This window comes from Nilaparvata lugens, chromosome X, assembly GCF_014356525.2.
Source record: "Nilaparvata lugens isolate BPH chromosome X, ASM1435652v1, whole genome shotgun sequence".
Taxonomy (NCBI): Eukaryota; Metazoa; Arthropoda; class Insecta; order Hemiptera; family Delphacidae; genus Nilaparvata; species Nilaparvata lugens.
Window position 1 is genome coordinate 20,824,375 of NC_052518.1, and position 22,121 is coordinate 20,846,495.

At 34.3% G+C, this 22,121-nt stretch overlaps 1 protein-coding gene across 2 annotated transcripts in view; it reads right to left on the reverse strand.

Moving 5' to 3' along the window:
* Positions 1–1,884: 1,884 nt before the first annotated feature.
* LOC111045211 (putative transcription factor SOX-15) overlaps positions 1,885–22,121 on the reverse strand; it is a 131,641-nt gene continuing 111,404 nt past the window's right edge. Inside the window, exons 4-6 of one of the 2 annotated variants that reach the window (XM_022330555.2) lie at positions 11,583–12,215; positions 10,013–10,273; positions 1,885–5,439 (exon numbers count right to left, since the gene is read on the reverse strand). In XM_022330555.2, the coding sequence (XP_022186247.1) occupies positions 4,694–5,439; positions 10,013–10,273; positions 11,583–12,215 (1,640 nt within the window). In that variant the 3' untranslated portion in view covers positions 1,885–4,693. The remainder of the gene's footprint in view (positions 5,440–10,012; positions 10,274–11,582; positions 12,216–22,121) is intronic. The other variant, XM_039442985.1, reaches the window with a different exon arrangement.

Here is a 22,121-nt window from a genome sequence, read left to right on the forward strand (position 1 = left end):
ATGAAAAACTTGTGGAATAAACGTTGAAATCTCTCTATAATCCCCATACTGATACAACATGTAGATGAATTGTCTTTGTTGTTTGGTGATATTCAAGTTAGCCATAACACTTATACAGAGGAGTGAAAATAGATGGTTCAGTTACGAGAGAATGTAGTTTATAATTGCATCGACGTAATGGCAGCCAAGCTTTTCTTGTGACTGATTCATTAATTATCAGTAAAGTGTTTGCTACTTAGAGTTCCAGTTGGTTGTAAGTATTGAATATGTGATAAAATTCATAAATAAAATAAGTGATAAAGTAATCATAATAATTTTAATTCACTTAGATAATTGGAGCTAACTTGCTTCCATATTCTTATTCAGTAAATCGTAAATGAATATTGGAAAAATATTGTGCTATGTATTATTACCACAATGAATATTATGGTGGATAATATTATGTTTGATAAATGAATACCGGTAATTCATTATTAGCTTGCCGGTTTGACATCTATTATATTGTCCATCTAGTTTCACTTAATGCCAACTGTCCAAAATCGCATGTGTCGATAAATTTAAATCTAAATGAGACGTTCAAGAACTATTATGCAATATAACTATTATCCATGCAGTTAAGATTTGGATATGAGAGCAGAATGGCAGTCAACATATACACAGGACTGCAGAACTACATGTGTCAGAAACGTTTTAGATACATGTGATTCAAAATCACTATTTCAATCACCGTATTTGATGCTACACCTATAGTGAACTATTCATGTACTTGTTGGATAATAATCAAACGTCACCTTGAAACTGGAGTTAAAATGGCTGAACCATTCCAATGAACCCTCTTATTTGCGGTGCTAGAACCTTTGGGACCAATACTTTTTGGGACTTGAGGGTTCCGACATAAGAGAGGATGGCTCTTTGCAGATAGAATCAGGTGTCTCGAACAAGTGGTTGGACATTGTTCTTCAATACATAGTATAACACAGTTTAACATAGTGCGTTTAACACATAGAATTAACGAGTCAGTTGCATGCATATTCAACTATGTATAAATATTTATACAATACAGTACGTTATTTATTTATCTGATCAGATTTTAAATTTGAATTATTATTTCCGCTACTTGATAAGGAAAATATTAATTTCTAGTTTATATTAGATCAAAAAACTTAGATCTAATAACATGTTGGAAAAGAGGCCTCCTGAAGATGTATTCGATAAAAAAAGATTGTTTATCCACTCAGTACACAGAACTATTTCTAAAATTGAATCCATGAATGGTTCTCATTCAATTACAGAAGCGTGTGAACCTGTCAAAAGGGCCGACTATTATTTGCTAATCACCTTGTAGGAAGAGACCCCAGACTTGGTCCCAAAATTCCTCTCCTAGTTGCTGCCAATATTCCCGTCACCCTTATTTGCAGTCGCATTGCTTTATTGTCTCATACAGGTTTGAAAGTTCTATAATATGGGTGAAAGACTCGCACTCACTAGATCTACTAATCTATACAAATGTATTACCGTGCATAAATCAATGCACTATCCATGTCTAAAGTATCGGAGCCTTCTCCCTATTTACCGAAAAAAAACATTAAAATCTTTATAAATCCGACTTCTTTTAAAAGCGACATAATAGACGGTCCTCAAGTTTCTAACATTCTGCTTTGAACAGTTTTGGTTGAGGATAATGTTATTATATTCATGATATAGAATTTACTTTTCTGTTATTAAAAAGAACGCCTAGTCAAATCGACTGCTAGTCGTCCTTTTTAATAACAAAAAAGTGATTTACTAGTAAGCAGTTCGTGATGGAAAACAACATTGAAGAATATAAAATTCATTGTACTCGAAAAAAACCCTAGTAGGAGTGGGTGGTAAATGATTTAACACTTTCTATATGTTCCAAATATTTGTTCTTATTTATTTCTATCTACTTAAACATATACAAATCCGTTCATATTCACAAAAATATTTATAAAATAACATAAATATATAATAATTTTACTATTATATTCATCAATTTGTTTCTTGTCAATGAGTCATTCTGTCATCATTCTATCTGTACATAGAATTGATATGATTAACCAAAGTTACAATAAACGTCCTGTGTTTTAGTCCAATCGTACTAAATTTGATAGATTAAAATTTGGAAATGTTCGCATTGCTATAGAACAATTCAATTGGTCCAGAACAGATTATCATTACACTTATTATTTCTTCCAATATTTGAATTTAATGAATGATAATTTGAGACAGGATTTGTTTAACATCAGGGTCATACCTGTTCAAAATGGCGAGACTGCTAAAAGTAATAGACTCTATAGGAGAGAATTAGCAGCTTTCTTCAAAAACCGATCTAAAGGATTTAATTTTCTAATGATAATTACAACAAGTATAACGATAATTATGATAATAGAAATAAATCAATTTAAATGAAAATAATCTGGTTCGAATACTTTAACATCTAAGTATTCAGATACAAAAGTTGATCTTTGATCAACTGAATATATGATGACCAGATCATGAATTTCCCACCATTTGTTCTATCAAGAAGTTTTCAATAATAATTAATCTATACTTACCAGCGTACAGGCCGTTTTAAGTCATCTTCCATAAAATTGTCAACCATTGTAACAGCTCTATATTGGCAAGAAATCTTTTATGCAAAATACAAAATATTCACTTCCCAATGAACCACATAAATCAATGAAGACTTTACATTTGTCACCTGAGCAGTCATTCCATTATCCACTTCAAGATAATATTACTTTTATCCTTTCATCTTACATTATAATGTAGTGTTGGGAGTGGATCTTTGGCAAATTGTTACAAGTGAGTTGGGCTTACATAGAAATATTCAAATAACGGTTGTAAGCGAATGTGTCTTGTCCAGAAAATCTCCAAAAATGAAGAACTTGGTGGCCATAACCAACCGAAATTACAAAACAAAACTAACATCTAGTTCCGAGTACATAGATTTTGAATATTCACATATAATATTGTTGTTATCGCGAACAATGAAAGTCTTAGGAATAATGATGATAATAATACAAAAATCACAACCATAAAAAACATAGATAACTAAGAGATTCTTTGATTTTTTAGGTATCATTCGATGCAATGACACTAAAGGGCAAAATATTAATTAATCTACAGTCATAATCGAGTCTCCTAATAAATTGATTGATTGTGTTTGTAATTTATTATTGATGAGATACGGTACATAGAATAGAAGGTGAATGTTGAGGCAATGTAAGATAGATACTATTTTACGTTGAAGGACGCATTCAACTATTATTTTAGAAATTTTGATCAATGTAACATTAAAGGATACACTCAACCCGCATCTTCAACACCCAAAAATATTTCTTTGAACATTGACAGTAGTTGTTATTCAAGTTTTTAACAGCTCAGATAAGAAGGTATATTGATTAATTTTTTATTGAGTGCTTCTACCGAGAATATTTGTGTTCTTAATACTGTTGCATCATACGCTCTGCTCTTGTATCCTTAAAAATGATCTCAAAGAGCTCTGTCAACTCAATATTTTCAACAGAATTTGATGAATATTGTTGAATCCTAGTAACTCGATGAAAGTCTATAAACATTCAGTTAAACAATATCATATATATAAATATTTTAGGAAAATTATAAAAATATATACAAAAATAATAATTGTTGAGAGATCATTTCTTATGATCCATTTAATAGAAATCATACACTACTAAGAAATACTCAACTGATTAACCGGGTAGAATAAATAGCTTGAAATATTATTATAGTACTGATCAGTCTTCACTAATATTTTCCTTGTTAATTTAATACTTTGACAGAATTATTATTATTTCATGTAAAGTAGCAAAGACCAGAATTATTGTTTCTATGATTATGGTTATGTTTTGGCAATAAAATTAACTCTTGATCAGATAATTTTACAAGTTATTTCAACTTCAACAATGAAAAATATTGAGAATCTATACAATACATATCATCGATTTGTATAACGCTATTGGATGAATCTTCGTTTCTCAACCAAAACAGATTGTCTATAAAATCAATCCCTATCACACCAATCTTGTGACACATCAACCTCAAAATAATAATGCATAACACATTAAAATATATCAGTCGAAGTAACAACTTTATACAGATTATATAATTTGAATGGTTACAATGTAAAAAAGTTGACAACTATATCACATTCTCCACCACTTTTCATAAAAATGAGTTTATCACCACTGTTACCTCTTTAGGTAACAAGTAATAATATAATTGGTTGAGCTTAGGCTGCTCTCAGTAACCTTATCAAGCATGATAATTTCTCTATACAAATCCAAAATAAATTGTTTCAAACTCTAAAAATTGATTGGAGTTTCAGGTCTTAATTCTCACTTACGAAATATTGTCTACAAATAAACCCAACATTAACATGAATGTTCAGAATCTGTCCTAGAAGGTCTAGAATCTGTTCAGATTAGTCAATAATTATTATTGTCTGATCGAAAGATTATATTATGTGTTGTATAGAGAAACAATATTATTCCTCTAAGACAATACACAGAATCTGACCAAAAATTTCTAGAATCTGACCGAAAATGTACATAAAGTGACAAAAAATGTAAAGATCCAATCAAAAATGTCAAGGATCTGACAAAGAATGCACAAGTAACACCATCACCCAATTGCCACTTTTCCTTTCTCAACTACTGTAACAAGTTTTCCTCACGTCTGCGAGAATCACACTGAAATCCTCATCAGACTTCATTTGAGCTTGTCCGTTTCCAGAGGCAACAAGTGGCTGCATATGGGAGCCATGAATGGCAGCATACTGTTGTTGCTGCTGTTGCTGTTGTTGTTGTTGCTGTTGTTGTTGGTGTTGTTCTTCAAGGTTAGGTGTCAGATCAAGCAGGCCCTGAGTGCTGTAGGTTGGAATAGTGGGTGATGCGCTGTAGTGTGTTGTGTAGTGTGGTGAGTGGTAGGATGCCGATGGTAGGTGAGCAGAGACCTGATGTTGCTGCTGATGGTTCTGATGCACCACATTGTGATGATGATGGTGGTAGTTGTGGTTGCTATCCAGCAACATGCCACTAGGTGGCCCTGACTCGATCAGGTGGTGCTGTGACAATTGGGATCCAACCCCAATCCCTGACCCACCAATCACCGACGAATACTTCAGGTACTTGTCGAATTCCAGAGAATCTATTCCAATGGTTTCAGGGCCCAATCCGCTAGATATCAGTTCACAGGTATCTGACAACACACCCGCCGATCCCGGGTCGTAGGATATCATCTGCGGTGGTGTCTGATGTGACTGCTGAACAGGACTCTGCTGATGAGTTGGTGTCTGACTCTGATGCTGCTGCTGATGATGCTGATGAGGACTGTGCAGGTAAGATGGAGTCGATGTCATACGGCTGTTTGATGCTGGACCTGGACTTCCCATGCCTGTAAATCAAATTCACAAAATAATCATCTGGTCAAGTGAAACTTATCTAATTATCCATAACAATCTTTTCTTGCTGAGGATTCCCACACAAACCCTACACTTGTTTGTAATCAATGATTGGATGGATGAATGAATGAATTGTTTCATTTTTCAGATATGGGATGGATGATAAAAGATTAGGATAGAGATTAGATTTTCAGATTATTCATCAATCTGAAAATATTTATCAGATTCTGGCCACGCAATGGAATGTTTCTTTCCATTTTGAAAGATCAATTTCCAATGATATTATAAGTATTGGACGTGTTCATTAAACATGGAAAATATGAATTTATGAAGATGAATGAGTAGGCTACTCATCATAAGTATTCATTGAGGAGAATGCATTAAATGATAAGTACTCATCAACTCATGAATCAATAAGAGTATAGATAAAATAATAAATAGAATGAATAAACATTGGCTACTAAAATTTGGCATAGATGGAAAATATTATATTGTCGACCGACTAAAACCATTTAAAACTGGAGAGCAGGGATGAGAGCTGAATGAGAACATTGACACACGAATAAAATTTCTTTGTCATAAACTCTATTTTTGTTTTCATAGGTTTGAAACAAAATTTTACCCTGAAACAGGCCATAAGTGTTTTGCCTACAAGCTATAACACTGGATGGGTTCCTGGATATGCGGAGAAGTATAACAACTTTCCGTTCTCTCCCCTATAGTCAACCGCACGAAAGTAGTCCGATGAGAGTATATGCAACGTTGTAAAATAAGAGTTGTCCACAGATGATTGTAAATGATAATAAATTAATATTTTTATATTACATTAGGCGAATTGACAACGTCTATGGTTGCGGGAGGGGGAGGCTGAGGAGGGTTTCATCTGTTCCAATTTCAATCGGACTATTTTCGTTCGGTTGACTATCACAGAAGCCATCCAATAATTAAAAATGATCAATATTATACATCAGAGGCCACTCAATAATTAAAAATAGTCATTATTATACATAAATTGGAATTGGCCCGGTATAGGGCCAGTTGCACGTAAATCTTATTGAGTTTAACTATAGGGTCAGTTTAGCGTGAATCTTATTGAATTTAACTGCTGTAGAATGACTTAATTAGATTGACGCCACATTGGCTCATTAGATCAGTTATTATATTTAGGAGACAATATAGGGCCACCGAGCTTCGCTCGTTATTCATTTATAAACATAACACAATTCTTTAAAATGATTGGGGAAGGACTAACAGGCACAGCCCATAACTGTTTCTTCCCCGAATTTCGATTTATACACTATAAATAGTCAAGAAAGTAGGTTATGTTCCATACACTTGAATTCAGGTTCAATTTTCAGTCCAAACATTTAAAAACAAAAAAGTTCGAATTTAGATTATATTATTTACAAACCAAATTGAATAACAAAATAACACTCACTAATCACTTAGAATTGTCAAATAATGAATAACTTGGAAAATTATGATATACTCTAATTTAGAATGATTATCATGTCATGTCAACAATTATTATTTTGATAAAGTCGATTAAAATTTCTCGCTGATTGATTGCACAGCTGCAAATAATTCTGTCTTTCTCACACACACGCATATTCTGTTCCAACAGACGACGAAATTATCATCTGTTTTTCCAAAGATGAATAACTGTTAACCTTTTCATGTCCTTCAGCGAGTTTTCCCAGGGATGAGACCTAGTCCATCGAATTTTTATATCATGGACCAACTATGTTCCAAATTTCGTGAAAATCGTTAGAGCCGTTTTCGAGATCCGTTGAACATAAATAACCAAATAGCCAGATAACCATATATAGAAATATAAACAGATATACAGAAATCGCTCCCTTAATATAATAGGATATAAGGGGAAACTTGTTGTCTCCATTTGTATAAATAAATAAATAATGTCATTTCATAGCGGTTGAATTTGATTTGATCTTTGTGCAACCAGCAGTAAGTATAATAAACACAATGTTTTACCGTAGGAAGGAATTTTTGCTAAAGCAGCTGATTTTCGCAAGGTAAATTCCTAAGCATGTTATCAGAAGGAGAGGGAGTCTGAAAGATTTTTTTGGAGGAGACTGAAGAAATAATTTCCTATTATTCCGCCCGTTACTGATTCGTAACATTATTTGGGATGATAGAGAAGGAAACAGGGAGATCGAGAGAAGGAGTGGATGCGAAAAGAACGCCAAAAATAATTTTGTTCAATATTACGGTAGTTGTATAAGGCAGAAGGCGGCAAGAATAAAACAGAGCCGGTGTGGCTCAGGGCAATATCCTTTGGGCACTTGAAAATCCCTTTATAAAAATGTATATTCGAGTAAGGCGCATGCTCGAATGAAATACTAGCGTTGGGCGGACAAATGCACGTATTTAGAGTCGAATTAATTATAAAGAGCGATAAGAGATCTTGTATCCTCCCATTTGCCGCTCAGATATAGAAGGCCATAATCTATAGATATTGAAATGAAGATGAGGGGTAAGGTACTGGCGGTAAGGTAAAGTTAGAATGCTTTGGAACGGGTTTGAATTGGGTATCAAGTAAAGTGGGGGTAACGGGGATGTTCCTTGTTTCTGTGTCTGTTAAGAGATTTCAACCTACGGTATGTCTTTCTTACTTCCTAACGATTCTCGACTTGGATGCCAATATTGTACTTGATACATCTTTCATTTTTCCATTATGAGATAATTCAACATAACGACAGTGCTAAATTCAACCTATTTTTGTAAAAATGAATATAATGACTTATCACCTCCAAAACTGAGATGCAACTATAGTAAAGATCGTGTAGAGTAATTATACACCTCATTGCAATCTACTTAACCCAGTTTTCAATCATACAGTACAGTAAGTGTATTTATCTCAATTCTATATGAATTCTACTGCAGTTTACAGACAATATTCGTCTTAACTGATTAGTAATATATTCGATGACCTATTTATGTTTTTTACATGGAGCATTGTCAATGTCAATAAAACCATTGAATGAAAACTGATTTTGAATGATAGAACAACATAATCTGTATGAAATTGTATCAAGCCTATTTTCTAAGCACGATTAAACAAACTACTTCTCTCTCTTATCTTATGTACGAGTATGCAGAATGACTTCGAGTTACCTACATCATTTTAATAATTTTGTATTAAAAGCACAGTACCCAGTACCATAAGTACTTATCTTCTACCTATAAGAAGTTAGTGCAATAGAGGACGTTTCTAAGTTGAGTATTTGCTTGCTGAGATCTTCCTCTGTTCAATATTGGACTATTTCTCTCCTGCATGACATTCTTCACTCTTCCTAAAATTGTTCAGATTGATCAAATCTTTCATCAACTGTAGAATATGATACACCATTCGGTAGACTTGGAGATAGAAATTGATAACTCACTCACTTGGTAGGTGTTACGCTTGTTTCATGCCAATACAAAAGTACGTACTAATTTATTTCTAAATCCAAATATATCAAATGGTGTACCATATTCTACAATAGAAAAAGAACTCCAGAGAATAGGTGTTTTCCAAACTTCAAAGTTATTCATATGTTATAAACATGCATCATAGAAAAAAAATTGAAAACACAATGTAAAGAATAGAATCGGTTTTAGATGATGTGATGTACGTTTCATACCACTCTCCATAGTGAGGTCCACGTTATGATGGCAGTGAAGCAAGATGGGAGAACAATGTTGTCGATTATGATTCGACTACATTTTGCCTAAGACTTTACAAAAACACAGCCATCTATATTGAAATGTGACTCACTACATTTGATCTGATATTAGTTTCAAATGTCTTTGATAATAATCGATTTCATGTCAAATATGTTACGTTCATCAATAAAATATCCCTTTTCATGATTTTATGCAAAACTTTCATAATTAAGATCAAATTTTTATTCTCACACACCTGACATCTCGGCGGCTAGTTTTAAAAGCTTTGATACAACAACCTGAACTTCAAATCAACAAAATTTAAGTTATTCGGTAGGTATTCTGTTTCAATTTATCTTAAAAGTTTTAGCAAAATAGAAATCCTATTTATAATTGAATAATTTCAATGGAGATAATTCTGAATTATACAGGTACCGGTGACCTATACCGATAACTGAAGCCTGTTCATGAGGATGGACTTATCAACTTATAAAATGTAATTTCAGGTAAAATTAGTGTTCCTCATACGGTAATATCTAAACAAATTCAAAAATAGATTTTAAAAATTATTTATGTGACTTTAATTCTACTCAAGTATTTTGTTTAGAACAATAATAACACATGGCGGATGACCTGAAGATTGTTTGTTTACATCTGAACAGTCACTGTCAAAAGTAAAAATAATATATTTCTGGCAAACTGGCGATATTGCAAAGCTAGAAAGGGATAGCACTATCTGCTTTGTCGAATGATAGAAAAGGATACATTGCCAATCAAATACTGCTATTATAACGTGGGTCTCACCATGGTCTATCAAATAATGAATCATAAAACAACTCTTATTATAGATTATTGTATGCATTGACGAATTGTGGACTATTTCTAGATGAAATGTACCTGTGTGTCCTTGCGATTGGTACTCTGGTGTAGATGTACTCCTGGTGGAGCTGGTTGACATCGGCTGAGTGGAGTAATTTTGCGCGTAGAAAATAGCTCTTGGGCTGGAGTACATGTGAGAGGATGGGGTGGGAGTGCTGGCTGTGCCCAATGCCTGTTGGTCCTGGGAGGTTGCAATGGGAGGATAGAATGTCCCCGTCACGATTCCAGAGTGTTCATAAGTACCCAGAAGTCGCTGGTTGGTACACATCATCACCATACCTGGTGACAAGAATAGACCATAGGTTAGAGAAAATTTGTTTCTCCTTATATTAAAATATATTTCTAGGTGTTTTTCCGGAAAATTTCTTTCCTGTCGATTATTATTTTGATCTCTCCTTTGCCTGAATTTGATCTAAATTTGACTTCAATAGAGATGATCCTGCAAAGTTCTAATTTTTGATAGTATGATGTTTCTTGAACTGAGAATGTCTGGTTGAAACAAACTTGTTTATTCAATCGCATTTGGACTGAAGGGTTGTTTCAGATTTAGGAGAGAAAAAGTTTCAGCGGCTGATTTTTTCTAGTATTGTACCAATTTGTGAATATTCACATAATAGAATAAAATGTAAAAGGCCAGCTCCATTAATGCTCGAATTATAATGTTTGAGCTTCCATTGATTTCCTCGAAACATTTTACATCAAGTATCAAAATAGTTAAACCATTCACGAGTTATCATGATATGCATTGAAAATTTCGAATGGCGGATTGCGGGTGAATTCAAGACTCTACTGTTTTGGGAAATCATGGAAACTTCTAATCGCAATGTCGTCAGATTCGTTCTTTCGTTCTATTGGCATTGATTCTGTTAGATGACATAGTTTTCCATGGGTTAATTCAATAGATGAACATTCAACTGAGAATTGGATTGCTTAATTTGAGTGTGAAAAATGAAATACAGATAACATATAGGGATTGATAGACAACATTAAAACAACATTAAAAAGCGATGAATAGACAGGAAAAGTACAGACAAAAAGGTACTGGCGGTCAGTGCTCACCATTATTTCACTGTCGATTGAGAAATATAATTCGTAAATGGAAATTACTGGAGAGTGACGTAACTCTGGCCGCCAGTAACTTTCAGTTTCTACCTTTCCTGCCGGTGAACAGCTTTAAAAGATTACTCAATTCCCTTGTGCGGACTCATATCTCATAGACTTTTCAGCAGAAAGAATCGCGTTGTCATTTGCTGTCAAAAGGCCCACTTAGTGACATGTAACGAACTTCAATCAATAGAAAATATTGAAACAATGAGATTAAAACTCAAGGAATACTTAGTTGCATTAACCCTATACTTCATTCAAGAGTTTACAAATCTGATTGTCTGAAGTTTTATGACTTCTCAATTATTTTTTTCTATGATTTGTTTGTCTTAATAAATATCGATACTACTATTTCTATGGCTGTACATTATTGTTAATAAAGATATTTTTAATTCAATTTAATCATATTTTCACGGACCATTCAGTCTATATTGTCGATAACTGTACAAAATTCAATAATAACTGAACATTGAAGTCTATTTACCTTTGGCGACACCCATAGCCGCAATAGCGCTTGTGGCCTGTGGAGGATAACTGGCCGGCCGGTAACTGCTCCTCGCCGCATAATAACTGTTATTGTTACTGCTGCTCGCCTCCTGGTGATAAGCAGTTGCCTGACTGTGATAACTGGAGCAACTGGATCGCTGCTTGCTGTTGGATGCATGATCGTTGTAGCCGAGATGCTCCTTATCTTGATCCATGGGGGACATCTCAGGCGTGGGCAGAGGGTTGTCAGAAGAGGAGTCCAGGAGTCTGGTTTGGGAGTCTTCTTGAAGATCGGGCTCGGGACTGCCTGTTGGTGAAGACTCCGGCGTTTGGAGACCCACCGGCGAGTAATAGGTCTGTTTCGGGGGAGAGTAGTAGCTAGGGAACTGCGTGGAGCCACTGTAGCTTACGCCGAAACCTTGATGCTTGCCTGAAGACCTCCCCGTTGGACTGAGGTTACCGGAAGCACCCCCTGGCGGACTGGGACCTCCGGCGACGCGCTTATTGTGCTTCCGGCGTCTAGGCCTGTATTTGTAGTTGGGATGCTCTTGCATGTGCACCACTCTCAGTCTTTCGGCCTCCTCCACGTACGGACGCCTATCTTGAGGGGTCAGGCTCCGCCATTTCTTACCTACAAAATCGAAATCCACATTAACTTATTAAAAAAAAAAAACAACAGAAAAAAACATACAAATGGTGCGTAAGATCAACAGGAAACACCTATCGTGACTTACAGGTTCACATGAACTTGTAGTAATGTAGACATAATGAATTTAAAGAAATACAACCTTAAAATAGAATATAATTAGGCCATAGGGCATATAAAAAGTCTATTTTGACGTACTTGCTCACAAAAATCAAAGTCAACAAGAATTTAAAAAACAGAATCAATTTAAAACATGATAAAGACACAATTATGACTTATACAAACAAGAAAACCTATCTTGAGGTAGATACAATTTCCAACTGTCCAAAATTGAAATATAAAATTCCGTTGCAGAAAAAAGAGATATGGAGTACAACAGACTACATAAATTTAGTGACGAGCAAGATAGCATTTAAATGTGAATAAAACATGAAGCAGGTTTACATGACATCGTTACTACATTTATTACATGTATTTAGTTGCTTCAACTTTAAAAATTTCCAATTATTATAGTTCTGGAAAGACGTATGGCTAGTTGGCTACTGAAGATATATAATGCTTAGATAATGCTCTCATTAATTCCAATAACATCCTTTGGATTGGGGAGTGAGAAACATGTTACTCTTATATATTACTCCAGCACATTCTAATGACCTATCAAATTTGAAGAGGAGTTATCATCATAATAAACTTATAGAAATTGTAAAGAATCAGGAAAATGAATCAACCCGAAACAAAAATGATCAAGCCTACCGTTATTTGCAATTTAGGAATAATTTTGCATCATTTTCTTAGAATTGGTTGTGCATTGCTTTCCAGAATAACAATAGCACTGCAGATCACGTGACCATCTGAATCTTGCTGACACTAATTTATCATTCTTGTTTATAAAAAATTGTTGCATTAACATGAAGTTGCTGAAATTCAGCAAGAAGCTGTAGAAATTGTCAAGTTTATTATTTATTAGAGAGGTTTTGAGTCAATGAATCCTCTATTCAGTGTTGTTAACGAAAATTGTAAGTTCCAGAATTAGTTGCTATGAGTTCAGGTATTGAGATGCTTCATTTTTAATTGAACGGTTTTTGTTGACTAAATAATTTAAAAAAGAATACTTTGATTTTCATTTTTTTTATATTCAAGAGTATCCCTAAAGAAAAAAAGACAGTTTTTACTGTTTCTATCAAATGAATTAACGAATTCAAATCTCCAGGTTTCAATATCCTTGATTATTTAAAATTAGATAACAATTTTCAAATTTTGTGGTAGAGGGGGGGGGGAGGAGGAGTTGTCCTTGTAGGTCTAATGCAACAGATTTGATAAGAGCTGTTGGTTCACCTATTAGAAGGGTGTCTGCTTGAGCAGCAACCTAAATCTGTAGGTCGATTCATCTCTCAACATCGTCTTTTCCACTATCCACGCACAAGCCTAGGGCCCAAGTGAGCATCATTCTCAGCAAAACATGTCCTCTTAATCACAGTCACCTCAACCATCTCCGTCACATTGGAAATGGTTTTCCGAATTTCTACTCTGCCTTCCTTCCTAACTTTTCTCTTTCTAGGAGGAATGTTTCACAATTTCCACATTTAATCAGTAGTGTTTATCAAAAACTAGAAGTTTCAAATCAGAGGGAACATATTTCATGTAGTTTCAGCTTCAGTTTCAGTTTCATAACAATGATAAATTCATCCATACAGTTATCTGCTTTCTCAAATTACTTTTCAATGCCTATATCGTCACTCTCATGTTAATAAGAAATGGGAAGATGAAAAATGAGACAGTCCAGTGGAGAATGACTTATGATCGAGGTAAGATATGAGGAGAAGTGTTGTGACAGGTATCAAGACAAAAGAGGAGAGAAAAAAGAGAGGTAGAGAGAGTCCCACTTGGGTGTGGGAGTATCCACACACAAACATCTTACCCTCTCAAGTAATATATACAGATATACGACAGCTATTGAAAATACAGTATCTCGACAATATATATAGATATACTGATTATTAAAAATGCTCGCCTCAAGTTGCAGAGGTCATCGAAGATTTCAGGCACCTTGATTGATGGTTCAAAAACGAATATATCAGCTTTTGAAGTCTGTCTCTTTTCTTTAGCGATATCTTTTCTCGTTTTGTATGTCAACCCTGATGCATTACGTACAACTTAGCTTCACTTTGAAGAGATGTGAGGAATAATTTACATTCTTTTAGAATGTACGATTTCGTGTATAAGTCTTGAATTTTGCGCATCCATAAGATTTTTTGAGAACAGTGAACAGTTACGTAAAAAATCAATTCTCGTTCAAACATGAAGTCCTGTGATGTTTTGCAAACAAAACATGTGATCTGCGATGGTGTAATAGTGATAATTAAGATGGTATCAAACTAATATATGCAATATTTTGTAAATATACTATTGAGAGCATCATAAATTCACATTAAGTTCATCTCATTCCTTTATATTCATCACTGATGAACATATTTGTATATCATTATAAATAAGCGATGATAGATGAAACTATAGTTCGATATATTTATAATGAGAGAGATTTTGACCAGAAAGCAGAGGTCACAATCATTTATGACATCTATGACATTGACTTGGAGCATCTGTGTCTAGTGAATAGCCAAATAACCCTCCTCTACCAATAGAGCTTTGAGAATCAATTGATGTCTGACGAAATTTCATGAAAGATCACTCTCCAAGATTTCAGTTGAACGATACTTAGATGCTATAATGACGTCGTAATGAGATTGGAATATTTCTAGGAAGATGAGAACGTTGATAAAATTTAGTTGAGATGTTTTTATTTCGTTAAATAAAATGAGGAGTAGAGGGGCATAGAGATAAAGGGAGAGGGGAATCGATAAGCAAAAAACTCTTGAGAGCCAGCAAGAAGCAAATGAGATATAACAGCGCTCTTCAATGCTACGACACCAATACTAATAAGTCGTCAATATATTATAGTTTTTGATGCTCCAGGCCCCATACATCTATACACATACATCTTGAAGGAACGGAGAGCTATATTATGAAAGGTAATAATAATAATAATATAATATCTCAACGGTGGTCTTCAGTGTTATCGGTATAAAAGATCAGTACATTGGTTAAGATCGGGTGTACAGCCTTCTCTCTCTATCATTTATTCTTATTCTTCCTCTTTCTACTACATCTTTTGATTCAAACATTCTCTCCTCTACTCTTTCTCTATCACTTCTTCATTCTTTATTATTCATTTTGCAGGTGTGCGATATGGGTGTTATGTGTGTGAAGGTGTCAAGAGGACTCTTGCTCTCTCGCTCGCTCCCAGCTCATCTATTTGGAACCCAAAATGAATTTTGAACCCAAGTAACCTAACTAGGAGAAGCACAACGTAGTGAAGTATCCTTTTATATTGGAATACTTTATTAAATATTCTTCATAATATTATCATATTAGAAGATGCATCATAATTAAAAGTCTCCAATTACTATCTAAAACTTTACAAAATTAAAGAACGGTCTTCTGAATTCAACGTTACACTGTATGTTAAACTATACATCTATAACAGAAAATGAGAAAAAAACATATTTTTTCTTTCGTTATCTCTAATCTGAGCTGCAACTATAGACATAACATCAAATCGAGCAAAGTGAGGTCTAAGATTCAAGTCGACGGTTTTGCATTTCTCTACATGATTATATTTATGTTCCGCATTTACAGCGAAACGCGGCAATAGATTTTTATGAAATTTGACAGGAGGTATATTTCTTTTTAAGTTGCACGTCGACGTATATACAAAGTTTTTGGAAATTTTGCATTTTAAGGATAATATGAAAGGAAAACAAGCCTCCTTCAAACGCCAATATTAGCGTGAAAATCAGACAATAGAATTATTTATAAGAAATCAGCTGTCAAGTGGATAATTAATTGCATGCAATGAGGCTTGCAATTGATAACTCGAAGTAGCAGTCCAATATTTTCTTTCAACTCGGTAAGCTTTTGATGATAGTAGCATAGTTGTTTACAACAAATTATTAGCATTGTCGATACAACAACCCAATTAGCCATTAGTCGTCTACACACCGATATCTCGCCGACACGACCGGACAATGCAGAATTTACTCTGATGGACAGTTTTAGAGGAGGCTGTGGTTTACTATTCTGCGCGAGGTCTACTATTCACAGAACTACTAGTAGATACAGTGAAACAGTATAACTTTATGGTGGATCAGTGTATTGCTTTGGCTACCTCCAATCTAGTTTGCTCATTTTGTTGCTTTGTATTTTATTGTACCAGAAATTGACATTGCTGTAACAACTGAAACCGGATTTATCGTGATGTAGTGACTTACCGTGGAAATGTTTCAACGTACGAAAAGGGACAGGAAATCAACAAATAAAGACTGTAGATAAAGAGGAGCTTCGAGAGAAGACGTGGATGAAGCGAGAGAGATTTGGAAAAAGATGGAGACGAGAGAGGAATTTGTCTATTGGAATAAATATATGAAATACATTGAAATAAATGAGGGAATAAGAGACTGAGTTAATAATGAAATGGGGTAGTGGGAATAGGAAAGCAATGGAAGTGTGCCACAAATAAACATTAAACATGAAAAAAACAAAACATTTACAATATGGAAAAAAGTTCTTTACATACTTGGATTAATATCCTTAAACTATTGTGTAGCATCCCACTATGATAAAGTAGATATATAAAATCCTATGATCGAGAAAGGAGAAAGAATATTATTGAGAGAAATTCAGTTGATTTGGAAGAAGATGGAGAAGAGAGATGATTGAGTGAAAATGAAGTGGGAGTGAAGAAGAAATGGAAGAGTGCCACAATTTCAATAATGCATAGCTAAAATATTACTCATGAATATATTCACACACTGGATAGCTTATAGTTGACATCAAATCATATTTGTGAAGACGTGATTATGTATTCCAATAAAATCATGAGGAATAACTTAAAAGCTATCGGTGAAAAAGAAGGAGGGCAATGTGGACAATATTTTTGACTAGTGTGTGAGTGTAATTTTTGGGTTGGCACTTTGAAAAGTTTTAAAAAGACTTATACAGTACCTCAATCAAGTTTGTGGGTGTGCCAGGGATATGGGTGGGGTACTGCTTTAGACGAAATAAGAAGATAATATAGGGACCCACTATGAGTAGCACACCTCTATTATTAAGATACCGTATAGTATACTGTTTCTAGTTTTGATAAAAATCAAATACAATTATTATAAAACACTGACAGAAACAATTCCACATTAAAGGAATATTGTTTATGTACAGATAGACTGAAGAGCGTTGGCATAACTCTATTGACATCAATATTATAATTTTCGAACAAAAATGGCCATTTTCATCATGATATTTTGCCTTTTCCTGCAGTGGAAGACAAAATGTAATCGCATTACATAGATGCAGCCTTGGGTCCATGCAGTCCGTTCATGCAAAGTGATCGCCCGCCGGTCGCCCCACTACTAAAATTGTAAGAAAAGTTTCCTAAATCAAGCGAACATCTAAGGGTACAAACAGAACAGTCAGGTCGATATTTAGACTGCGCATCGACATTCATGTAACACAAACACATTATAAATCATAGTAGTAGGCAGAACTGTTGAGTCTCGATAGATTTTGAGCACGATGACAATTTTAAACGTTTTTATCATTGCCACTAATCAACGAACGAAACCGAAAGTTGAGCCTCAACTTCCAGTGTCTAGAAGCTAAAAAGTGTTGCGCTTGAGATGTTTGTTCCCTCTAATAGGTTTTGTTAAAAACAGCGATACCAAAGTTATAGGGAGCTTGAAGTCAGTGGAAATGATAGGATAGCTTAGTTATCAGGTTTCTTTATCACCACCTTCCATAGTTGATATAGTGAAGTCCACGTTATAATGACAGTATTTGATTAAAATTGGTGTTGATATCCTTGTCTATCATTTGACAAAGCAGATAGCGCTATCCTCTTCTATCTCCGAAACGTCACCAGATCGTTTTTTAACAATGTAGGAATAAAATCAATTAACAAAATATTTAATTTAAATTATGAAAATTTATTATAATAATTGAAAAATATTTTTTCTTGATGAATAGAATATAATATTGATTATTTTAAACAAGAATAGACATTTAATAGTACATCAGGTATACCGGTATCAGAGATCCTCTTTAGAAGGCAGTGGCAAGGCAGAGAATCAGCAACGCTGATGTCGCACCTTTTATTAGTACCATTATAACGTGGACCTCACTGTAGCTGTGATTCGAGTCATCCTGTTATATCTGATATGATTATTATTCATTTTTGATTCTTATTAATAATGTTAACTTTATATCTTGAATATCTCTAGCATAAGGATCCCTAAAGAAATGTATGTGGGAGAACCAGGTGAAAAAGGCCAGTGAAAAAAACCAAGGCTTACATGGATAGATTGAGTCTCTGAGAAAGCAAGAGATCCAATGAGAAATTGGAAAATGGAGACCAGGAATCACCATGATTGGAGAGGCAAGGGTACGATTTGGACTGTGGGGCCATCGATAAAGAAAAAAAAGAAAAAGAAAAAGAAGAAGAATAAGAAGAAGAAGAAGAAGAAGAAGAAGAAGAAGAAGAAGAAGAAGAAGAAGAAGAAGAAGAAGAAGAGAAGAAGAAGAAGAAGAAGAAGAAGAAAGGAGAAGGTACGTTAACCAATGAAATGCATTGTTTCTTGATTTAATAATAAAACGTCTTCATAATTGAGATCGCCCACAGAGTGGATCTACGGAATTCGGCTAATCACATATAGTTTTTATCTGCGACGACTCGTCTACACTATACAGGTTCATCTTCGAAGTGGGCTGTTGGCAGGGGTTCGCGTCTGCTATGACTACTATTGTAGTTATTGTTGGATGTCATTGGCATCATTGAAATCAGCTGTTCAACCCCGAACTACATGATCGGCGCATGATCAATTCGAATATAGTCTGTTTTACTTCTACAATAGTAGAAAGCAAGAGAAAGCAAGAGTATGTCTGGTTTGTTTATGTATTCGAACTTCTGAACTACGTTGGAAATGAGAGCCGTGGTTAAAGAAAACGACCAATCTCTGCTGGAACAGCAGAAATCATTCACAACAGACAAATTTAAACTAGAAATGAATACTAATAATACTAGCGATCAAGACACTTCAGTTGAAACTTGTAAGAAAGAACTTATGAATGCAATACTGCATAACTTTATAACTTTTATAACTAAAATAAAATCGGATATCAGCACTTGTAATGGGAAAATAGATCAGTTAACGAAGGAGAACTCTTCAGTCATACAGTCAACAATACTCAAATACTGCATTATGATGGAATAAAAAAATTATGAAAATTTCTAGTGTGGAGAGCAAGATAGTAATCTACGTAGTTACAGGCTGTTGGGTCTAGAACAAGACAAACCAATTCTTTTTCAAGAGCTGATGTCACCTTATACTTTTACTCACTATTAAGCGTGCAAAGGATCTCCAATCAAAGGGCGTACTAAAGTATGTCTGGTTCAAGAATATCGAACTGCTGGTTAGGAATTTTCGTCGTCGATTGTTAATAATTGTTCGTCATTCGTCAAGAATTCAGACTTCAATAAAACCATTCAAATCAGCTACTTTGATTATCTAAGCGCGTTGGTTGCGGGTGAAGGTACTCACCACCATTCGGGAGACCGAATTCAAAAGTGAAGGTTTGAGCACAGAAACTTCGGAAAATGGAAATAAGACGACAACTACAGTGAAAAATAAAAGTGTACCAAAGGTCAACTAGCCCAGCGTCCGAAGGATATTTTTTTAGCTAGGCAGAAATCGTAAGAGATGATTCAGAAATACGGAAAAATAAAAGGATTCAGATATAAAAATAGTATTTGTTTTGAATTTGTAATAGTATTAGTTGTTGAATTTTGTAACGTGTATAATTTCAGCGCAGAAACAATGAATTACTTGCCTAGGAGCTCTATAGTTTGCTTCTCTGAAACTTCTTGTCAAGGGTGATTTTCCTAAACCAGCTTGATTTGAGTACGGTACTACAATGTGTTGACTTCTAATGCGACAAATGAGAGTTAGACCCAGTGGCTGTATGACGTGTGAAAAAGAATGTGAGTTGTACAACTGTATAGTATGATGATGATTATTGGCTAATACTTGAAATAAGATTCACAACTTGATCCTGATTGGTGGTAATAATATCTACTGGAGACCTGGTGCTGGCACTTTTGAATTTACTTGAAACATAGATAGATAATTCGTGAATTGGGCAGAGTGATTCCAGTTCTCAACAGACTGTTCTGAACAATTACAACTGAATAGACTTTAAATATTGCTTTTATCAAATTTATTTTTAAATCGAAATTGAAGTTATATACCTTTGATTTTCAATTTTGTCTTGATACTGTAAATATACTGATAGAGAAGCAACGTCTTTGAATGTTCCAAAGGAAAAAATGCAAATAAAAACATTCATTTATTCAAAACTGAACACAAAAAAAATTACAGAAACATGAATACAACTTTATACAACATGAAATAACGCAATTTATCATAGTCACATAGATTGATACTATGAATATCCAAATGGGAAAAACACGACTATATCACATCTGAATCAAGTACTTCAACTCAATCATGTTCATTGAGCAATGATTATAATTAGTCTACTATCTGGTTGACGTATCAATGCAAAGCAATGTTGAAGTCGAGACTCCATTAAAGGAAAAGATTCTAAATAAATCGAAATCGGTTAGAATTATTATGACTAAATGAGTATCAAATCCAGGAAATGAGCAACGTTTAACGCCTCCATACCTATCCCCACGTAACCGTAACGGAGCCATAAATTTCCAATTAAATTGCAAATTCTAAACGATTATTGTAACCATCGCAATCTTTTAATGAGAATACAGTGCATATCTATTCTTGTTGTACGGGATACTATTTGGTGGGCGGTAGTTTCGTATTTGAGCATAGTAGTGAAGAAGAAAAGGAATAAGAGAGAGAAGGAAGCTACGGAGGAGGAAGAGGAGGAGAATAGGAAGAGGAAGATGAGAATAAAAGGGAGAGGAGGATTCACAAGCCAAGGTTAGTTCTTTCACCTTTCACCCTATATTGCTTTGCTTCTGGCCATAATAAAGTGTGAATAATAAGAAGTAACAGAATAAAATATGAGGTGTAAGAAAAGGATTGAGAATATTGTGATGATTCTGAAATAGAATGTTGTACTGATATACTGTCATACTGATATCAATTTCAATCCTTATATGATTCATGTAGGGGATTAATATTTTATCTATGTAATATAATAAAAACATAATAATATATAATATGCATATAAAAATACGTTTGTGAAAAACAAACAGCCAGTGTACTCTTGAATCAATTTTCTGAAAGGTGTCTCCTGACTTTGAAGATACATCAGCTAACATCTGTTATTCAATATAAAGGGATAAGAATGAGAATAAATGAGGAGTTTATGTTTCTCCTTAACAGGTGATATCAAAAAACAAAATATCAGCTGTAGCTGATACTTTCACAAACACTTTCACATCAATATTGCTAAGTTACTAAATTGAAATTCACTTTAAACTGTCATTACTACTTACAAATAACACCAATGCTTCCCATTCAGCCAATGCTGGCAGTGAATCTCACACATGCTGTGCATCTATTTAGGTAGATGTTGACTATTTTAATAATGCAAGTTAATTACAGTTAGGGATGTTTGCACAGTGAATTGAATTGATTCAGCTTGTGCTTTTATCTCAAAATAAATCACATTATAATATTATAATAAACGAGTTTTAACATTAATTTAACCCAGTTTAAATTGATATTTGGCTTAAAACATCACTGAGAAAACCGCTCTTTGTTACTTAGTATTTTAGTTAGTATCAGTTGGTAGTTT